The 18,876-nt window shown below is 37.6% G+C and overlaps 3 protein-coding genes across 3 annotated transcripts in view; 1 reads left to right on the forward strand and 2 right to left on the reverse strand.

Moving 5' to 3' along the window:
- Window positions 1-542: 542 nt before the first annotated feature.
- Window positions 543-10,065, reverse strand: per (period circadian regulator). The gene is made up of 17 exons (XM_076413959.1): window positions 9,769-10,065; window positions 9,396-9,603; window positions 9,136-9,333; window positions 8,050-8,235; window positions 7,686-7,969; window positions 7,483-7,629; window positions 5,132-5,358; window positions 4,908-5,072; window positions 4,705-4,843; window positions 4,289-4,646; window positions 2,006-2,148; window positions 1,792-1,953; window positions 1,618-1,737; window positions 1,392-1,565; window positions 1,028-1,195; window positions 832-975; window positions 543-764 (listed from the first exon to the last, which is right to left on the reverse strand). The coding sequence occupies exons 2-17, from the start codon at window positions 9,577-9,579 to the stop codon at window positions 678-680; spliced, it is 2,886 nt and encodes a 961-aa protein (XP_076270074.1). The 5' UTR covers window positions 9,580-9,603; window positions 9,769-10,065; the 3' UTR covers window positions 543-677.
- On the reverse strand, window positions 9,996-12,465 carry LOC143202451 (uncharacterized). Its single transcript, XM_076413993.1, has 3 exons — window positions 12,239-12,465; window positions 12,003-12,130; window positions 9,996-10,200 (listed from the first exon to the last, which is right to left on the reverse strand). Exons 1-3 carry the CDS (start codon window positions 12,397-12,399, stop codon window positions 10,118-10,120), a joined length of 372 nt encoding a protein of 123 aa, XP_076270108.1. The 5' UTR covers window positions 12,400-12,465; the 3' UTR covers window positions 9,996-10,117.
- A 4,419-nt stretch (window positions 12,466-16,884) lies between these two features.
- The window catches only part of spz5 (spatzle 5 Toll-1 receptor), a 43,938-nt gene continuing 41,946 nt past the window's right edge, over window positions 16,885-18,876 (forward strand). Inside the window, exon 1 of the mRNA XM_076413978.1 lies at window positions 16,885-17,209. Coding sequence (XP_076270093.1) covers window positions 17,189-17,209 — 21 coding nt within the window. The 5' untranslated portion in view covers window positions 16,885-17,188. The remainder of the gene's footprint in view (window positions 17,210-18,876) is intronic.

The raw sequence follows: 18,876 nt of genomic DNA on the forward strand, positions 1-18,876 counted from the left end.
TCAAGGGCGAGTTTTAAGAAATTTAGATAAAATCTGTTTGAAAAAACAAAAGCAACAAAAATGATTTCCTATTCACAATGGTCATGACAAGTGAGTAATGAAAAATAATTCAATTAAATAAATGTCAAAGTATACCTGTTTTTCTTTGCATTTGTTTTCAAGCATAGCAATGTGATTATCATAATTGTTGTCTTGAACATTATCTGATGTATATTCCTATAGAAGAATAAATAATTTTAGTGCATTTGTTGGCAAATAATGGTTTGGATTAAATTATGGGCACTTCATCAAATAATTTTGACATGAATGTCTGTCAGTACGTATTTAAAGATTACAAAGGATAAATAATTTTAGTTTGGAAAATTGCGGTCTCTCCAAGTGGGCTGTTTCTTCTTATTGTAACTCTGGTTGCGTCATTAAAATACCAAATAGAGAAAAAATACTTTATTTATATACAACATTTAACTAGTGTTAACATGTAAAGTGAACTAAAACACAGCATACACAATATAAAACGTATAAAATATGTTTGGTATAAAATTTACACACATCCAAAAGCTTTCTGGAAAGAAAATGATCGAAATACGTTTGTTTCTCTTCATAAAAAGGCGTCACAAAATATATCTGGTACAAGCGATATAAAAATAGAAAATTTCTTTGGTAAATCGGGGCGTACTCTAAGAGTTGGCTTCGGGGGGAGGCAGGGGGGCGTTCTCCTCGTATATCATCATCAAGGAGCTGTAGGATCGTTTCTTTTTCTTGGGCTATATAGAAAACAAAAACGAATTTTAGTCTTATAATCAGATAGAGTTCGTTTTCGTCAAAGCCTACTTTACTACTTGTATTGTTGGTTGGGTTTTCGTCACCGCTACTGCTACTGGACGTGAAACCTTCCTCCAGGGTCAGCGCTTTCGATAAACCCTCCAACTCCATCTCGATGTAGAGTTGATGCAGCTGATCGTTGACCATCATGGGCTATAACGTTGCGAGTGAGATGTTGTAATCTGAGATGCTGTGTTCACAGTACCTGATCCACGTTCTTCAGGGCGTTCAGGTCGGTCTTGAGGATGTCCTCCAGGTCCTTCACGGTCACTTGGTACCGATATATGAGGTCTGGCGACATGGCGACCGATTCCACCCATGGCGGGTCCTTTTTCCTCATCGGATAGACTTTCCTCTGGTGTTTCCTGATCTCCTGAAGATAAAAATAGGTCTAGTAGCGCCATCTGGCGCGTCATATCAAGGTAAGACTAGGGAAACATAAGATTGTAACGACCCGTTTGATTATTATTGTTATTACGCGTCAGTTCGTTTTTTTAGAGGGTGATCCGGCAAGTTCCATGGCTTGCCTTGAGTTTTAGTGTAGTTCTTAGCTTTATAATACAACTTACGTCATCGCTACGTTGACTGCGTTTGTTCTGCGAGGTGGAGTCGTCGTTTGACCCTGAACCGGTGTCGGTTTTGAGCAACGACGAGTACGAGGACGAGTAACAACTACTTTCCTCGTCCACCGTATTGATCCGTCGATAATTGATGTCCGGAGGTTTGGTATTGGCCTCTTGCTTCTGAAACAAATGGACCGTTGTAGCGGGGCGTAGAGAGCGAAGCCGCACGTACCTTGGTCTCGAAATTGTAGTGCTCGGTTTGAGTCTCGCCGTCGGGGGGGCTTACCAACGGCGTGTCAGGGGAACAGACCGACCTCAGACCCATGTCCTTCCGAGAACACTCTGACATCGCCTGGAGCACAACATCAATGAGCCGAATGAACGTGGGAACGACAAGATTACGTACTTTGTTAGCCACGCTGGCCGATGCTATCGATCCCATTCTGCTGCCCGGTTCGGCTTTGACCGACGTCGCCTGGGAGGAAGGTCGGTGACACGCGGTTGATTGGCTGGTTCTGGCGTCGAATCGCTGACCGTCGCTGGCGTAAGACGGAGCATCCTGCTGGACCTGGAAACACGGTGGTTTAGTAACCGGAGATAACGAGTAGTTTTGTCATTACTCTTGGCGAGGCAACATTGGCTGGTCTCACAGTTGGTGCGGCATTCATCGGTATGGAGAACACCGGAACAGTGGGGCACAGAACCGGAGGGGGTGGGAAGATGGTGTTGTAGTTGTAGAAGACTCCAGCTGGCATGTATTGTACTGGAATACAATGATGTGAAAATGTTTCAACAAGTAATCCACGTTTTCCTTTCGTTGCTTTTTATCCGTAAATTGGTAGCAACTAACAGATCAATTGAAAAGTTCCCGGCCTGACACATAGATAGCGCTACTAGAATTAAATCCATATGTTTTTTAGTTAGCCCTAGCCTTCAAAAGATGCCTGTATAAATTTGACAGCTGTCGGATCATTAGTTTGTGAATTATAGCATTTTGAGTGAAACAACTTTTGTTTTGTCTGGACACTGCCCCAGGAAAATCAACCATCAAGGATTGGTATGCTAAGTTTAGATGTGGTAAAATGAGCAACGAAGACGGTGAACGCAGTAGACGTCCAACAGAGGTTGTTACCGACGAAAACATTAAAAAAACCACAAAATGATTTTGAATGACCGTAAATTGAAACTGAATGAAATAGCAGACACTCTAAAGATATCAACATGTACATCATATCATTCACGAATATTTGGGTATGAGAAAACTCTGTGCAAAGTGGATGTCGCGCGAGCTCACTTTGGACCAAAAATAACGAGTTGATTATTCGGAGCAGTGTTTGAAGATGATCAAGCGTAATAAACTCGAGTTTTTGCGTCGATATGTGACAATGGATAAAACATGACTCCATCATTTCACTCCGAAGTCCAATCGACAGTCATCCGAGTGGACTGCACACGATGAACCCGCTCCAAAGCGTTTGAAAACGCAACAGTCGGCTGGCAAGTTTATGGCGTCTGTATTTTGGGATGCGCATGGAGTAATTCTCATTGACCACCTTAAAAAAGGAAGGACCATCAACGGCGACTATTACATAGCATCATTGGACCGTTTGAAGGTCGAAATCGCTGAAAAACGGCCGCATTAAAAAAAGAAAGTGCTGCTTCACCAAGACAATGCACCGTGTTACAAGTCAGTGAAAACGATAGCAAAAAACCATGAATTGGGCTTCGAATTGCCCCCCAGTGACTATACTCTGTTCTCAGATCTCAAAAGAATGTTCGCTGGGAAGAAATTTTCGTCGAATGAAGAGATGATCGCCGAAACTGGGGCCTATTTTGAAGCAAAGGACAAATCGTACTACAAAAATAGTATCGTAAAGTTGGAGGGTTGCTATAATCAGAGTATCACCGTTGAAGGGAATTTTGCTGAATAAAAAAAAACGAATTTTGCCAAAAAAATGTGTTTTACTGTGGTAGGCCGGGGACTTTTCAATTGACCTGTTATATTGATGGCCTTTGTGTAAAAAAAAATAAATAGACTTCGAAAAATAAATTAGCAACACACTAATAATTAAAAAAATAATCAAACTTAGATTTTTAACACAAAAAAATGTTTTAATATAAAATATTTACATAATAATCCTTATAATAACTGAATAAAAATAAACAAAAATCTTATTTAATTTATCTACTACACCTATTCAATATTCTACTATAAACACACAATTTAGCTTAATACCTATCCAACCCAGTAATCCGTTGACAATATTATTTTAACTACTACCAACTGACTACTTTCAAGTCGGTGCCGAACCCAAACAGTTATATTAATTTAGATTTGCTTTGTTGTTATTTTAATTATTTGTAAATATCACAAAATTATTTTATTAGTTTTGTATTTTTTGGATTCGGCACCGACTTCAAGGTAGTCAGTTGGTAGTAGTTAAAATAATATTGTAAATAGATTAATAGGTTGGGTAGGTATTAAGCTAAATTGTGTGTATATAGTAGAATATAAAATGCGTGTCGTAGATATGTTAAATACATTTTTTGTTTACTTTTATTTAGTTATTACAACGATTATTATGTACATATTTTATTACTCTATTTTTGGACTTAGATATTTACTCAATACGTTATGCAGTTATTTTGTTAAGTATTGCAACGGGTAGGCCAAGTAAAGGTATGACGAAAAATAGCAATAAAGAAACAATCAGATTGAAAATAAGGAACGCCTCAGGCTCCGGGGTCCGTTACCTAACCTAGATGATTTGACAAATGTTCTGACCAAACTAGAACAACAACAAAATCGTTGCCCCCGCCTGATATCGAACCTGCGATCTCCGCGTCTGAGCTGAACGCTCTAATTTGGTTTTAGGTGACATTCCAGACAAAAAATTCCTTACCTTGATAACGAGGTAGTGACTCGTTATAATTAGTCCTTGCTTGGTATGGAGCGGGTATATAATACATAGGCATCATTCCGGCTGTCACCGGAGACACGCCTGACAATCCTGGACTGGCGTTTGGTGTGGTGAGGGGAAACGAGGGCCATAAGTTAACTTCTGGTACCACCGCGGGCATCGGTTGTGACATCCTTCTCACATCAGTGGAGAATGTGTTCTGCGCAGAGTGCTGTGCCTGTTCTCGTCTGTTATCTTCGTGGGCGTCCACCCCGACGCCATCGTGTTGCTGGTGCTTTGACATCTTATAACAATCCCCCTCCCACGACTGGGAACCGCTCCTCTTGATACCATGAGAGTGCTGCAACATCACGGAACAAAATGAAGAACGGTAATCAGACCCAAGCACGGCTACATACCTCATTGGTGTCATCCCTCAGCATCTGGTTGGCGTACTTCTCCAACTTCTGGTGGGATTTCTTCGTCTCCCGGTCCTTGTTATGGGAGCGTTCCTCCCGATGCTTCTGGATCATGATCTTCTCCATGTCCTCGTTGTGCCTACGAAGTGATACAATAACACTGAGTCCCGACACCCTTCCGCCAAAAGATCTGAAACACTCACTTGACCAGGACGGATTCCGTGAGTTGCGGCGGCTTGTACGAGCCATTGGACGTGTTGGTACCGCTGGTCGTACCGCTTTCCAGGTTGGGGTTGCTTCCGGAACTTAAGTCACCGGCGCTTCCCGATCTGGAAGCTCCACTGTTCTCCACAGGAGAGAGGCATTTCCTGCGCGCAGATAATTTTTGGATAAAATGACGATCTGCACGTGTGGGGAATCATCTTACTGGTTATTGTTGACACAGTCCGGTAAATTTTTCGCATCGGTCTCCATGGCGTTGACCTGGGAGTTGCTCTCGTCGGACACGGTGGTCTTGGGATTGCTCTGGAAGAAACGGTTGATGTTCTCGTTGTAGTTCAACTGATTGTAGCTGGGCGGGGTCTCGGACGACGATTTACTGTCGAAGTAGTCGTGGTGCGGTGATATCTCGCCCAACATAACTGAATCACGTTCCTGTAACATTTAAAAAGAATTGAAGATGTATATTCATCAAAATTTGATGAATTGACTGAATGAAGTTGGTAAGTTAGTAGAATCCCTATTCTCTATTACAGTGAAAATTGGTCTAGTTTATCTACTACTTTGTTTCAGTTTTCTCTGGAGTTTGTTTATTCCATCCAGCAATATAATAACGACCTTTAAATTTAAAGTCAGTAACTCTTTTTCACTGTTATACAATAAAAACCATAAACTAGGATAAAAGTCTCTGGAAACATTCTGGTACACTGCCATAAAAAATGTTATGTTACGAATGAAGAAATTAATTCACTATAATTCCATATAAAGAGATATTATTTTATCTAATAGCATTATAGGCAACCATACATTCACCACAAAGCAATGATAGGCAATACCATCTTTTGCAAAGTGAGTAAATTAATTGTATTTTAACTGTAAAGTAAAATTTATGTTGTCAACTGTCATAACATTTTCAATATCGAAATAATAAACCCTTCAAAAATAAACCATCCAAATTCACCTGCATTCATATTATTAACAAATATCATTAAGTTACAAAGGACCATGTTATTCTACCAAAAAACAATGTAAGTTAGAAAATCAGATTAATGGCGCCCTCTACTAATCTTTATAAATATAGTATACTGTAAGATATATTTATAACCCTTAAAATAAAACAGTCAATGCACGTCATTAACATTGTCGAACGTATTGTTAAATTAAGTTTGTAAAAACGTAAATTCTCTTTAAAATCGGAGTATTTTTTAAATCAGTTTACTATTTAGCATTACTATATAAAAAGAGACAGAATGAAGTCTAATGCGTCCGAGCATGTAACCAAATCGAGCTATAAAATTCGATTTGTGTTGGTAGTGGTCGACACCTTTGTCATATGTCAGTGCTAATATAATAAAGTGACCTACAAACTATTGTGATAGTTTAATTAACTGTAGTTTAAGTCCCTTAATAAATATGCATTAAATGTACTATAATGTTAAAATATATTATATTTTATAACGTTATTTTTGTTTCATTATTTTATTTACATTAGTATTTTGTTGTCAGAATCAAAATAAAGGAAAACTTAAATTTGATGCGGTAACGTTGGCTGTTTTATTGGAACGAACTATATATTATTTATTGTAATGTTATAATTAGAATGATAACCGAGTAGTATTGAATATCAATATTGAAAAACAGCAAAAATCAGTAGTAATATAAACATAGTTTTTATAATACCAATTATGTTCTCTATAAGTGTTTATGATCGAACAGTATGGCAGGTATCTATAATATTTCTAACGGGCTACACTACAAGCTGTTAGAAAATATTTTTAACTTACAATTATATAATATAGGGATATTGTGAGTATGGAAATTGTTTTTTAATAATAAAAAGGAAATTACTAAAATGAAATAATGGTCGTTGTGTTATTGATTGTTTTGATAATATTGTTAATTTGCGAATATATTATTTTTATAAATACGAACGGAGTTTAATATCTAGAACGAAAAGCAGGTATATATTAATGTAAAAATATTTAATTGAGAGGAAATTTTTTACCGATTTCGAGAAAGGAGGAGGTTCTATATTCGGCTGTATATTTTTTTAAATTTATGTTCCCCGATTTCTCCGTCAATTGTGGACTGATTTTCAAAATTCTTTTTTTATTCGAAAGAGTGCACTGAGTCGCGCCCAAAATAATATAAATTTGTGACATATATACAAAATTAAATTAGGAACAAAACAAATCTAATATGTTGCTCGGAACCGATTCCAAACTCATCAATTTGTAGTAATTAAAATAATATTGTAAATAGATAAATAGGTTTATATAGGCATTAAGTTAAATTGTGTTTATATAGTAGAATATAAAATACGTGTAGTAGATAGGCTTAATAAGGTTTTTGTTTATTTTTATTTACTTATTACAACGATTATTATGTACATATTTTATTTTAATTTTTTTTGTGTTAAAGGTTTGATAATTTCTTAATTTTTAGTGATGTCCTTACTTATTTTTTGAAGTCGGTTCAATTCTTTTGTTAAAAATATTTTTATAATAATTTTAAACATTTTAATATAACGAAGAAGTGTAGTTTAATTAAATAACTTACAGAAATTGTGGGATCTAAGTCTTGAGGAAGTTCGATTTCCATTTTAGATGAGTGGACTTCGTTCATTAAGGACTCCATGAAGCTAGCCAAGTCCTGACACCGCATGTTCACCTCATGCTTGACGATTTCGTTGGTTCTAGGCAGTTCCTGTGACACAGCTGTAGTAAAATGTCTTTTATTAAGAGTTTTATGATTGTTTTTACCTGATTTAGTATATCGATGATCTCTGCTTGATGCAGTTTGCCCTCTTTGATGACGTCCTCGGGGATTTTCTTGTACTCTTCGTTGCTGGGGGTGTCGAACACGTTGGGGTTCAGCGGACCCTGGAGGACCTTATGGAGACTGATGACGAACTCCAATCGCCTCGACCAGGGATTGATCACGCTGGACCACTCGGTTTCGATCATCGCGAAGCAGCCGTTCTGCACCAGGAACCTATAGGGCCTGCTGCGGAACACCGATCCGTTGATCTGACACGATTTCATCACTGTAACAGACGAGGGCGTTGATGTCGAGGTGATACGTCATCCAGATCCGACGGGGATCAAGACATGTATCGGTATTTACCGGATTTGTAGATCTCCTTGAGGAAGGGCATGTCTTCCGGGTGGTAGAAGTCGAACACCGACTTGCCCAGCATGTCCTGCGGCAGGAACCCGAAGTTGGTCACCACGTCCGGGTCCACGTGGCTGAAGATCGAGGTGGCGGTGTGGCGCATGCCGAATTTCGTTGACCTTTTCCTTTCGCCGGGCACTGTCGTTAAAATAGACTCATCACAAACAGCTGATATTGTTAGGTGTAGATGTACGCGAAAAAGTAATCCAAATTTTTAATATGATGTAGCTGGAAGCTGCAACATTTCAATATTCGATGCAGATAAAAAAGTTATTTCGCGTATTTCGATGTCGTTTCTTTAAATCGCTTGGTTTAATGACATTAGTTGCTGGTTTACACGAATGACTGAGACGGTGAGTTTGAAAATGATTTGAATGACTCTCGACAGAAGGGCCTGATGTATGGTTCACCCACACTGTTCACCAACAGCCACCATTAACCGTACACGCGCATAATATGCTTCAAGAAATTACCACACTCGGCAAGAACATTTCTCTTGCCTGGATTCCTATGGAGTCATAATTGAATTAAGGGAAACCAAATGGTTGACCTCATGGCCAAGAAGCATATAACGCATTTCAAATCCGGATCCTGCCAAGTTATCCTTCACGCAACTATGAGGGGCCATTTTAAATTCATCCATTCTCATTTGGTGAGGGCTGCTGTCCCCTCCACAAAACTCTCCAACCCCTTTTGACTACATTGAGTCCTTAAGTTCCTTAGATTCCTTGAAATCCTTGATCTACAATATGATATCTGACCACGAATCTTGCTATCTAAATTCACTTGTCTTTTAAGCTTGTACAAACTTCTACATACATATATATGTATTTAGACATGCCCCTTTTTTACTATTTAAAACTAATTTATGCGCCCTTATTCACCAACGAATTTCTGGCCCTTTTCACACCTTCTTCAAATGTTTGAAAGCTCCATTTCCTGGACCTTATTGAATACCTTAGTACTTCAATAATAACAATTTAAAATACGTGGATTACTTTTACACGTTTCTCCTATTCCCGTTATGTTTTAACGTACCTTTGTAGGCGCTGTAAACTGGGGCTGCCACCACTACCAACAACAAGCCGTTGTTGTTCTCTGGTGACTCGGTGATTTGCTTCACTGTGATGGTCAAGTGGAAAGCCTGGTAGGAGACCTGTTTCTCGACGATGCAGAATTCTGGCGACTTCATTCCGCGATATTTTCTCAGACACACATAGAGGTAGTTCTTAAAATCTATGGAAAATTGATCGATTCGTTCTCGTATTTCATCTGATCCATCGAGTTTAAGTAAATACCTTTCGTTTTTCCTTCCGAGTCGAAGATAGGTATGGCTAGTTTGGTGGTGACGTGAGATGCGAAGGTTTCACGGTCCTTGGGATGGACAAAGTCGATGAAGGACCTTCCCAGCCAGGTGTCCTTAGGAAATCCTAGGACACTGGTCAAGCTGGGAGTGGTGTATAACACCAAGCCGTCGTTCATTGATATGACACAACAGAATCCGTCCTGAAAAACAACTAACGTGTTGATTATCCAAATAAATGGCGATGTCGTGGTTATCAAGACGAAAAATATTGTTGGCAGAGCTGAAAGAAAATCATGCTTGGCTTTGATTCGAATACAAATTACAAGATGCCAGACGGATACAAAAATATGAAGAACTATACTTACATCAGGTTGGCTTGTGACGGTAGGATCTGATTGGTCCACGTATTCAGTGTCGTCATCCTTCTCTGTAGAAGCATGGACGTCCTGGACCTGTTCGATCCACTCCACCGATTGTTTCTCGCCGATTTCCTTCTCGACCCTGATAGGTTCTGGCAAAACAAAAGAGAAAAAACCCAAACACAGATTTTTGCAATCTAGTGAATTCGCGCTAGCGCATGTTGACGTAGCGACGGCACATCCACAGGTGCCATCGAAAGAATCATCGTGATTATTTTCGTTTATTCTGAACCCGCCAGTGTTTCTCAGTTTTTATCGTAAATCAATATGAATCTTGTATCTCGACATTTTACTCTTAAAAATTACCTGATTCTGACTCGATGGTGTTGGGTGCGGTTAGACTGGGCTCTGCCTCGATAACAGATGGCGTAGGTGGCTCTGAAACAACATAAAAAACATTCATTTTGTTTATACCATCGATGACGGTGACAGGAACTCTCTAATTAATCTAGTAAGAAATTAAAACTCAAGAACTCGATAAAATTCAAGGACGTGTCGTATTAAACAATTGAATCTAATCTAATTATAATTCTTCGTTTGTACGGAGGAACGTTTTCTAATTAGTCGTACGGATAATAAAGACGAACTATGGTGAATGGGGCTTGAGACATTTTTTGGGGCAATTTGGCTAATTCTGGTTTTGAAATATTTATGGAAGTCTAGGGAAGGTTCGTATAGTGAGAGAATGTGGAATAATTGCGAGAAAAATAGTAAAAACAACAATTCTGTGTTCCTATAAAAAGTGCCACTGTTACTCATTCACAATGGGGGAAATGACAATCATTTGTCAATACAGTAAGGCATTAAAATAACAGGTCAATTGAAAAGTCCCCGGCCTACCATAGTAAATCACACTTTTTGCCAAAATTAGTTTTTTTTACTCAACACAATTCCCTTCAAGGGTGATACACTGATTATAGCGACCCTCAAACTTTTCGATACCATTTTTGTAGTACGATTTGTCCTTTGCTTTAAAATAGGCCTCATTTTCGGCGATCACCTCTTCATTCGACGAGAATTTCTTCCCAGTGAGCGTTCTTTTGAGATCTGAGAACAGGAAATGGTCGCTGGAGGCCAGATCTGGAGAATACGGTGGATGAGGAAGCAATTCGAAGCCTAATTAATGGATTTTTGCCATCGTTCTAACCGACTTGTGACACGGTGCATTGCCTTGGTGAAGCAGCACTTTCTTTTCCTTCAAATGCGGTCGTTTTTCGGCGATTTCGACCTTCAAACGGTCCAATAACGTTATGTAATAGTTGCTGTGGATTATTTTTCAAGGTAGTTAATGAAAATTATTCCATGCGCATCCCAAAATACAAACGCCATAAACTTCCCGGCCGACTGCTGCGTTTTCCCACGCTTTGGAGCGGGTTCATCGTGTGCGGTCCACTCGGATGACTGTCGATTGGACTTCGGAGTGAAATGATGGAGTCATGTTTCATCCATTGTCACATATCGATGCGAAAACTCGGGTTTATTACGCTTGATCATCTTCAAACACTGCTCCCAATCATCAACTCCTCCTTGTTTTAGGTCAAAAGTAAGCTCGCGCGGCAGTCACTTTGCACAGAGCTTTCTCATACCCAAATATTCGTGAATGATATGATGCACACGTTCAGTTGATATCTTTAGAGTGTCTGATATTTCATTCAATTTCAATTCACGGTCATTCTAAATCATTTTGTGGATTTTTTAATGTTCTCGTCGGTAACAACCTCTTTTTAGTTCACCGTCTTCGCATGCTTTAGGAGACCAATCGTTGATGGTTGATTTTCCTAGGAGTGTCCGGTAACTCAGCATCAAGCCAAGGTTATGCATCAATTGTATTTTTTCCCTTCAAAAAATAACACGCGAAATTCTATCCATTTTTTTCACAATAACAAAAGTTGCTTCGCTCAAAATGCTATAATTCACAAACTAATGATCCAACAGCTGTCAAATTTATACACGCATCTTTTGAGGGTTAGGGCTAACTAAGAAACATATGGATTTAATTCTAGTAGCGCCATCTATGTGTCAGGCCGGAGAGTCTTCAATTGACCTGTTACAACGATTAATCTATTGGATCAAGTCGCGCCGACGGACCAGTAAAACTGCCACATTTGGTTCCATCACCACATCTAGTATTACACAATACTTAGTCCGAATATTTCAGCTGAGTAACAATGACGACTTACCGGTAGTATCCTGGACTATAGTGTCTTCAACCACAGGCACTTCTACGGGGGTGGTGAATGGTTGTGGTACTGTTTTCTGTTTCTTCTTCTTGTGGTCTTTGTTTCGTTTCGTAGTATCATTTTCAACGCTGCAAAAGCATTACATACAGTAAACTACACAAAACTTATTCATAACCTAATGTGACAGATGTCAAAACAATAAATTGACAATGACATTAACAGAAACGCATAATTACCTTTCCTGACCGTTCGGTACTCCACAGTACCCGCTGCTTCTACTGGAATTGCTACCGCTATGTCTAGATTTAGAGCTACCGCTTCTTTGGGAGTTGCTGATACTGTTAGAGTATCCAGACTCCGAAATCTTTGTATTGCTCGTTCCGGATTCCGACTCCATTTTTTATGTTGATGAACAGATGTGAACCAGATGCAGAGCCATTTAATTAAAAAAGTATACCGTCAATCTGAATTTGAAAAATATATTTTACAATTAGCGACATCTATCGTTGTGGAAAAACGCTCTAATCGTTATTAATTTATATTTATGAAAACTATATAAATCTATATTTTATTAACGTCCTATATTATATATCTGCTGAAACCGATTCGTTATATAATCATTTGTTATTCGATACAAACAACTAATAAATAATACAACAATGCTCATAAATAAAATGTCGATAAAGGAGGCAGCGCCATCTACAACACGAACTGTTTACTAATATGGCCTAATAAACATATTCAAATACATTTTAAACGACACAGGTAAACATAATTTACATACATAATGATTCATTTTAATCGAGTACCGAGTAAGGTGATACCAATTTCAGATAAATACAATTAAAAACTATCTAGAAGTGTTTGATGTTTTTACATGTCATAGTTGGCATGGAAAAACAGTGTTTTGTTTAATTTCCTTATAAAATTATGTCGATAAATAATAAATTATGTTATAGTTGACATGAGATCATTCTTAACATTCTATTATGAAAATATATTTAATTACTTCAATGATAAACATTTAGTGGTTACATTATATTGACAGTAACATATGTGAACAAAATTAAATGTCATTTATAAAGTAAAGTTAAATTATATTTGTATTTGTTAATAATAAAAGACCGATAAAAGTGTCACCTGTAATACCAACTACTTAGATAATGAATAGATTGACATTATTTAAACTGTAGTAAAGATTAACGAAAATAATAATTCACTAAACTGTTTGGAGTTTTAAACCGTCATATTTGACATTATTAGATAACTCCTGACATATTTTTAATAATATATATTTAAATACATGTATTATAGAAACACAGTGGTGACATCTATGAGGCAATTGACAATTGTTATAAATAAATTAAATGTCGTTCATGATGTAAAATTAAATATATTTGTATTTGTTAATAATCAAATATCGATAAAAAGTTACCTGTACTACTAACTCCTTAAAAATCATGTTTATTTTGATTTGAATGAATTGATATTATTTAATTTGTATTAAGGGATACGAAAATAAACCACAAAACATTTTTGATAATAAGAAATTAAGAAATATTATAAAATTACATTAATAAATGTTAAAGGGTGCTGACATCTATGAAGTGAGACTAGTGTATAGTGTATGTCAGAAGTATACTATTTTTGGTGTTTTTGAAAGATAATTTATGAGATTTGAGTTTTCAGAATCACTGTCATTTGCTCTGATGATCTGTTTGTTCTGCAATATGTAACTTATGGTGTCAATTTTTTTAGTACATTAGAAATCATTTCTGTTAGATGAAAGTTTGTTGCTTGCTGTTATATAATCTTAAATGTTAATAATAATTATTTGAAGTCGTGTTACATTTTACAAGAATATAATGATACCCCTAATATATTTTTACCTGAAGAAAACTTCTCAATTTAGCTGCACGATTGGAAAGGTGTGTTCGTATTTTGAACAGCTTCAATGTTGTGCACGGTTTCTGGTGTAAAAATAGACCGAAAACTGTATGCAATCTGATGCTAGGCACGTTGCAACCGCGGTTGGGACTTGAATTACGAAACCAGGGATTGTTCTGGAAGAATCTATTTTTAAATCGGATTGACAGGTGGGTCAGGAGGTGGTCGCATGTCAAGCAACGTGAGAGCGTTCCCCCTTTTTCCGTTTTCGTGTCCGATTTAGCGTTACCGATGATTGTTTATAAATTATTATTGTTTTTGACGGTTACTCTTGAATGATTCTTCGAGGAGGATTCTTCTGTTTGGACGTGATTAGTATAAAGGGTTAAAAAACTTACTGGCAAGTCACGTAAATACTGAAAGACGACTCTAGCCACTCTGGTGATGCTGTTATAAGTTATCGATGATTGTTTATATATTATTATTGTTTTACGCGATATTTTTGAGGAATTCTCCAAGGAAGTTTTTTCTATTAGGAATTAATTAGTAAAAATGGTAAAACAAACTTACTGGCAAGTCACGTAAACACTGGAAGGCGACCCTGATCACTCTGGCTATGCGATTATAACTGATGAAGACCGCTTGCGGATGGGGAATGATGGCGCACGGTCTCTGGCTGTGTTTTGACTGAGTCTGCCGTTGCGTCCTGGTCCTATCGTCGCGGGAGGTCACGCTGAAATCAACGTGACCTGGCGTGGACGCCTACCGTCCGAGTTCTTGAACTCCCCCGGTGTATTTTCGGAGTCCTTTGTAGGGCAGGGTTTTGTTGTACCGATGGAATGTGCCACACAGCGTGGGACAACTCGCGTTTTTTCGCTGCGGGCGTATTTTTAGTTGAAAAATCGCCGATGTCACATGGCCTAAATAGGTCTAACCTTGAACGTGATTTTTTTTCGTTAATTGTTATTGTTTTTTGTTAATATATCGTTAGAGTTTTTGGAAAAGTTATTAATTAGTATTTAATTCTTTTGGTTTTAATTTGAGTGGGGTAAAATTGTGAGGAAAATAGTATTTGTATATCGTAGTCTCTTAAATTATGTTTATTCTGGAAGCTGGGTCATCTTTCTTTTAGAGTTAATGTTATTGGTAAATCGTTATTGCTCAATCCTTCGATAAAGATGGATTAAGGGACTCGAGTATAAACTTCATAAAATGTTACGGAAGCGATACATTGAACTCTGAAACACCTACATCTCAGCCAGATTGTTTTTTTATTACTCTTAATGGTTCTACAATCTGCCCAATAATCAATAAGTATTTTTTTGTTTATATTAAATATATACATGGCGTGTAGAAAATAACTTCATTAAGTGATGGTATAAAATACTGTCTTAAGTAATTAGTCCTATTCTAAAATCTATATATGCTCAATAATCAGATCAGATAGTGTTAAACGTTTTAGTATACGCACTTCATTATCACGTCGCATATTTAGTTTATTGGTGAGTACACACTCTTTCGAAGTACTTCACACAAACACGCTGAATTACACTCGTCATAGGTTCTAGAGGAATATCACGTTGTATCACTTCGTTTGAAACATAGAACGGAGCATCAACAATGGTACACAACACTTTATTTTGGAATCGTTGAATGATGGATATATTAGATTTGCTGACTGATATTTACTCCAAAATATGAGAAAAACGATGAGATAATATACTGCGCTTTGCTGCTTAATATTTGCCTTTGTACGCTTGGTTGTTAGAGAAAGTATTGTTGAGTTTCCATATTACTTTTTTCTTTTCAATTACTTTTTGTCCAAATCTTTGTTTTGTTTGTAACTATTTCAATTTGAGATCCTTCGATGGATTTCAAAACTTCATATATAGTCTGTTCAATACATACGCCATCAAGATATTTAATGTATTACCTGCCGCAATTTCTAAATTTGTTTTAGAATCAGACAATATTTTCCTTCTCATTTTATTCTAGTTAAAAAGAGACACACTTCCGTCTGATTAGTTCGAAGACGTAAACGAATGAGCCTGTCAAAATCATCCGGTTGTCAGACGTATGCAAAATTCTTGAAAGCAATAGTGACTAGAGATTATAACTCTAACCTATAAACTATAGTACCTGTATAACTCACTGTAATTTTTAGATGTACTATAATGTTAAAATAACTTATATTTGATACCATTTTTGTTCAAATATGTTATTTAGATTAGAATTTTGTTGTGTGTTAAAGCCAAACTGAACTAAAACTCAGAGTTGATGCGGCAACATTGCGACGTTTTGATGTCACAAATTTAAATGACGTATATATAAAATAACTTTGAACAGACTACATATTGTCTATTCTGATAAATGTCATTCTCCTTGTTTAGTTCTTCCGCTACTCCCTGTGTACATTTTTCTTGTAATATTCTTTTAGTTTCTTTCTTATCTTGCGATTTAATGATCTGAGCTAAGGTAAAAATTTTCTTTTACTTCCATATAGTTTGTAGATATGTTTCTGTATATGAAAATATCTAATAGGTCCTTAGGAATAGGAATTTTATTCGGATCAGTTCAGAAGTTGCTTTATGCACCTTATTAATTGGTCAAAGCCAGAAACAGACACAACAAACAGTTGAGTAAATACAGTTAGCTGAGTGTACTCATCGAACCGACGACCAAGAAACAACCAGCGATGTTACAAACGTCCCCAAGACGGGTGCATTCAAAGAATTACCGAAACAAAAGCGATCTCAACAATGACATTGACTGGATGTACGGCCGCGACGCTCCCAACCGTCGCGGAATCGACAAAGACGGCGACGAGACCTAGGAAATCGCGACGAGCACCGGCCAAAACAATGGCGCGTCGAAGCAGGAGTAACAGGTCCGCGCAGAGAGCACTCTGCCGACCCCTAAATTCGACACGACCTCGTCGCCGCCGACATCCGTCGGGTCGTCGCGTTATAAAACGGTTCCGGAGCCAGTGCGGCGCGTTCACTTCTTCTCCTTCTTCTCCTCCGGGCGGCTGCTGCTGCGCGTGCTGGTGACCGGTCTAGCGGTGGTGCTGGTGTACGTCGTCCGACCCCCTTCCCCAGTCCCCGTTCCCTACTCGACGGAATCCGGCGCGACTTCGCGCGTTTCTATCAGCTGGTGGATGGTACAGTGCGTTCCGGTACCGCTGCGGTTGTGGTGAGATGATAGACGAAAGTACGGTACGCGCGCGATTTTTCGATTGACAGTGCTCCGAAGAGGACGAAGACGACAACGAACCTCGAATCCCCCGAACGATTGGAACGATGAGGGCCTACGCAGCAGTGGTAAGTCGTAGGGGTTCCTGATGAAACCGACATGGTTTTCGAAACGTTCGTTTGTGTTCAAACACGGTTAATATGTCAGTGGATGATTTTGCGCCAGATTCCGCACGGGGTACTCGACGTTTCGATAGCTGGATGACCGTCATCAGGAATAACATCAAATTAGAATAGATATTATTGCAATCCCTGATGATGGTCGATGTTTTGATGCAACTCTGTCGACAATAACGTGTTTAAAATAGATTGCACAATTAGTTTCATTAATTAATAAGGTTCTTAGTACGATAACTTTTTGCGGTTAATTATATAGCTACGATTTATTGAATACTTCTTTGCTAAGAGCTCAATACATTTGGCAGCATCATGACGAAGACATTCTGGACAATTATATTATTCTCTATTGCTAGTTCCTTTATTATATTAGGTTCATATTTCTTTAAAATATTTAAAACCATTTTTTAAATTAATTACAACTTGTTTTATATATGATTTAAGTTAGTGTGTATTTAGCAAATTAAAATAGAATTAAACTACTTAAGCTAAAGTTACGAATAATACTTTACACTATGCAAATTCCTGTGGTTTCCTGTGGTTTCGAGATCATCATGCAGCTCTTCGTTGGTTACGTAGCGATAATCATCAGTAATTAATCGTAGAACTTTGTTTTGACAACGTTAGATTACTAGGTGGTTACTAGCCCTATATTTGCACTCCATAAGTTCAAATGGGTTCTATTATTGACTGATAAACGAATCTCTCTGATTTTAGGAAATTGAGAGTATCTTCAGATTAACCAGTACTCTGCTCTGCGCTGCTTTATTACCTAACATGATGTATTTAGAACCAAGTGGCATACATATTACATCTAGCTGTTAATTGCAATTACAAAGAAAATGTTACTTCATATTGTTCTTAGAGTTTCTTTTTATTTTACTTATCGATACTTCAGAATCAAAAAAGGAGATGCCTATTCTGACTTGAGGAAAATACAAGCAGGGGTGCCCTTAGAGAATAGTGTTGGGACATTCAATGAAAATGTTGTTCCCACATTTGCAGATGAGACTGCAACCATAGCCATTAGAGGATCAACCAAAAAGTTACAAATAGCCTTTGCTGAAATTTAGTGCTGGACAGATAAATGACGTATCAAAATTAATCAAAATAAATTAGTGCATATCACCAACAAAATAATTAAGCACAAGCCAGTACATATAAATCAACGGATAGTCCCGTATGTAAATACAGTCAAATATTTTCGCATGACCCTTGATGTTATACTCAGGCGAAAGCCACATGTTAAGAAAAAATATGAATAACTCAAGCTGATCAAAGAAAATGTACTGGTTATTGGATAGATATTGAGCACTGTCAGTTTATAATAAGATATTGCTTGACCAACAAGCCTTGCAACAACTGAGGTTGTATCAGCTAAAGCAATATAAATAGTATGGTACATTGGTAACGACAATCTGCATAGGAACTTGTCGATAACCTTATCAAGGACTATGCCCATAAACATCAGCTCCACCAACACATCAAAGTTGAGGTTCTCCAGCTTCTATAACCACTATACATTAAAAACTCGGACATAGATGTTAAGCCCAATTAAGTCTATCGCAGAATAAGTACTTTGTAATTTGAAAAGCGTAATAAATTTGGATTAAAACAAA

The sequence above is a fragment of the Rhynchophorus ferrugineus genome, unplaced genomic scaffold (genome assembly GCF_030347505.1).
Source record: "Rhynchophorus ferrugineus isolate W39M unplaced genomic scaffold, kcgeb_rfMv2 rfM9, whole genome shotgun sequence".
In the NCBI taxonomy this organism is placed as follows: domain Eukaryota; kingdom Metazoa; phylum Arthropoda; class Insecta; order Coleoptera; family Curculionidae; genus Rhynchophorus; species Rhynchophorus ferrugineus.

Bases quoted from the DNA above. Each gene is read 5' to 3' on its own strand.
- per (XM_076413959.1), bottom strand. From the start codon at position 9,579: ATGAACGACGGCTTGGTGTTATACACCACTCCCAGCTTGACCAGTGTC. The intron at 5,073-5,131 runs GTAAGATGATTC...ATCTGCGCGCAG, and splicing joins GACTGTGTCAACAATAACCA to GAAATGCCTCTCTCCTGTGG. The intron at 976-1,027 runs GTACTGTGAACA...GCAACGTTATAG, and splicing joins CCCTGAAGAACGTGGATCAG to CCCATGATGGTCAACGATCA.
- LOC143202451 (XM_076413993.1), bottom strand. From the start codon at position 12,399: ATGGAGTCGGAATCCGGAACGAGCAATACAAAGATTTCGGAGTCTGGA. The intron at 12,131-12,238 runs GTAATTATGCGT...ATGCTTTTGCAG, and splicing joins GTACCGAACGGTCAGGAAAG to CGTTGAAAATGATACTACGA. The intron at 10,201-12,002 runs GTAAGTCGTCAT...ATGTTGTTTCAG, and splicing joins TATAGTCCAGGATACTACCG to AGCCACCTACGCCATCTGTT.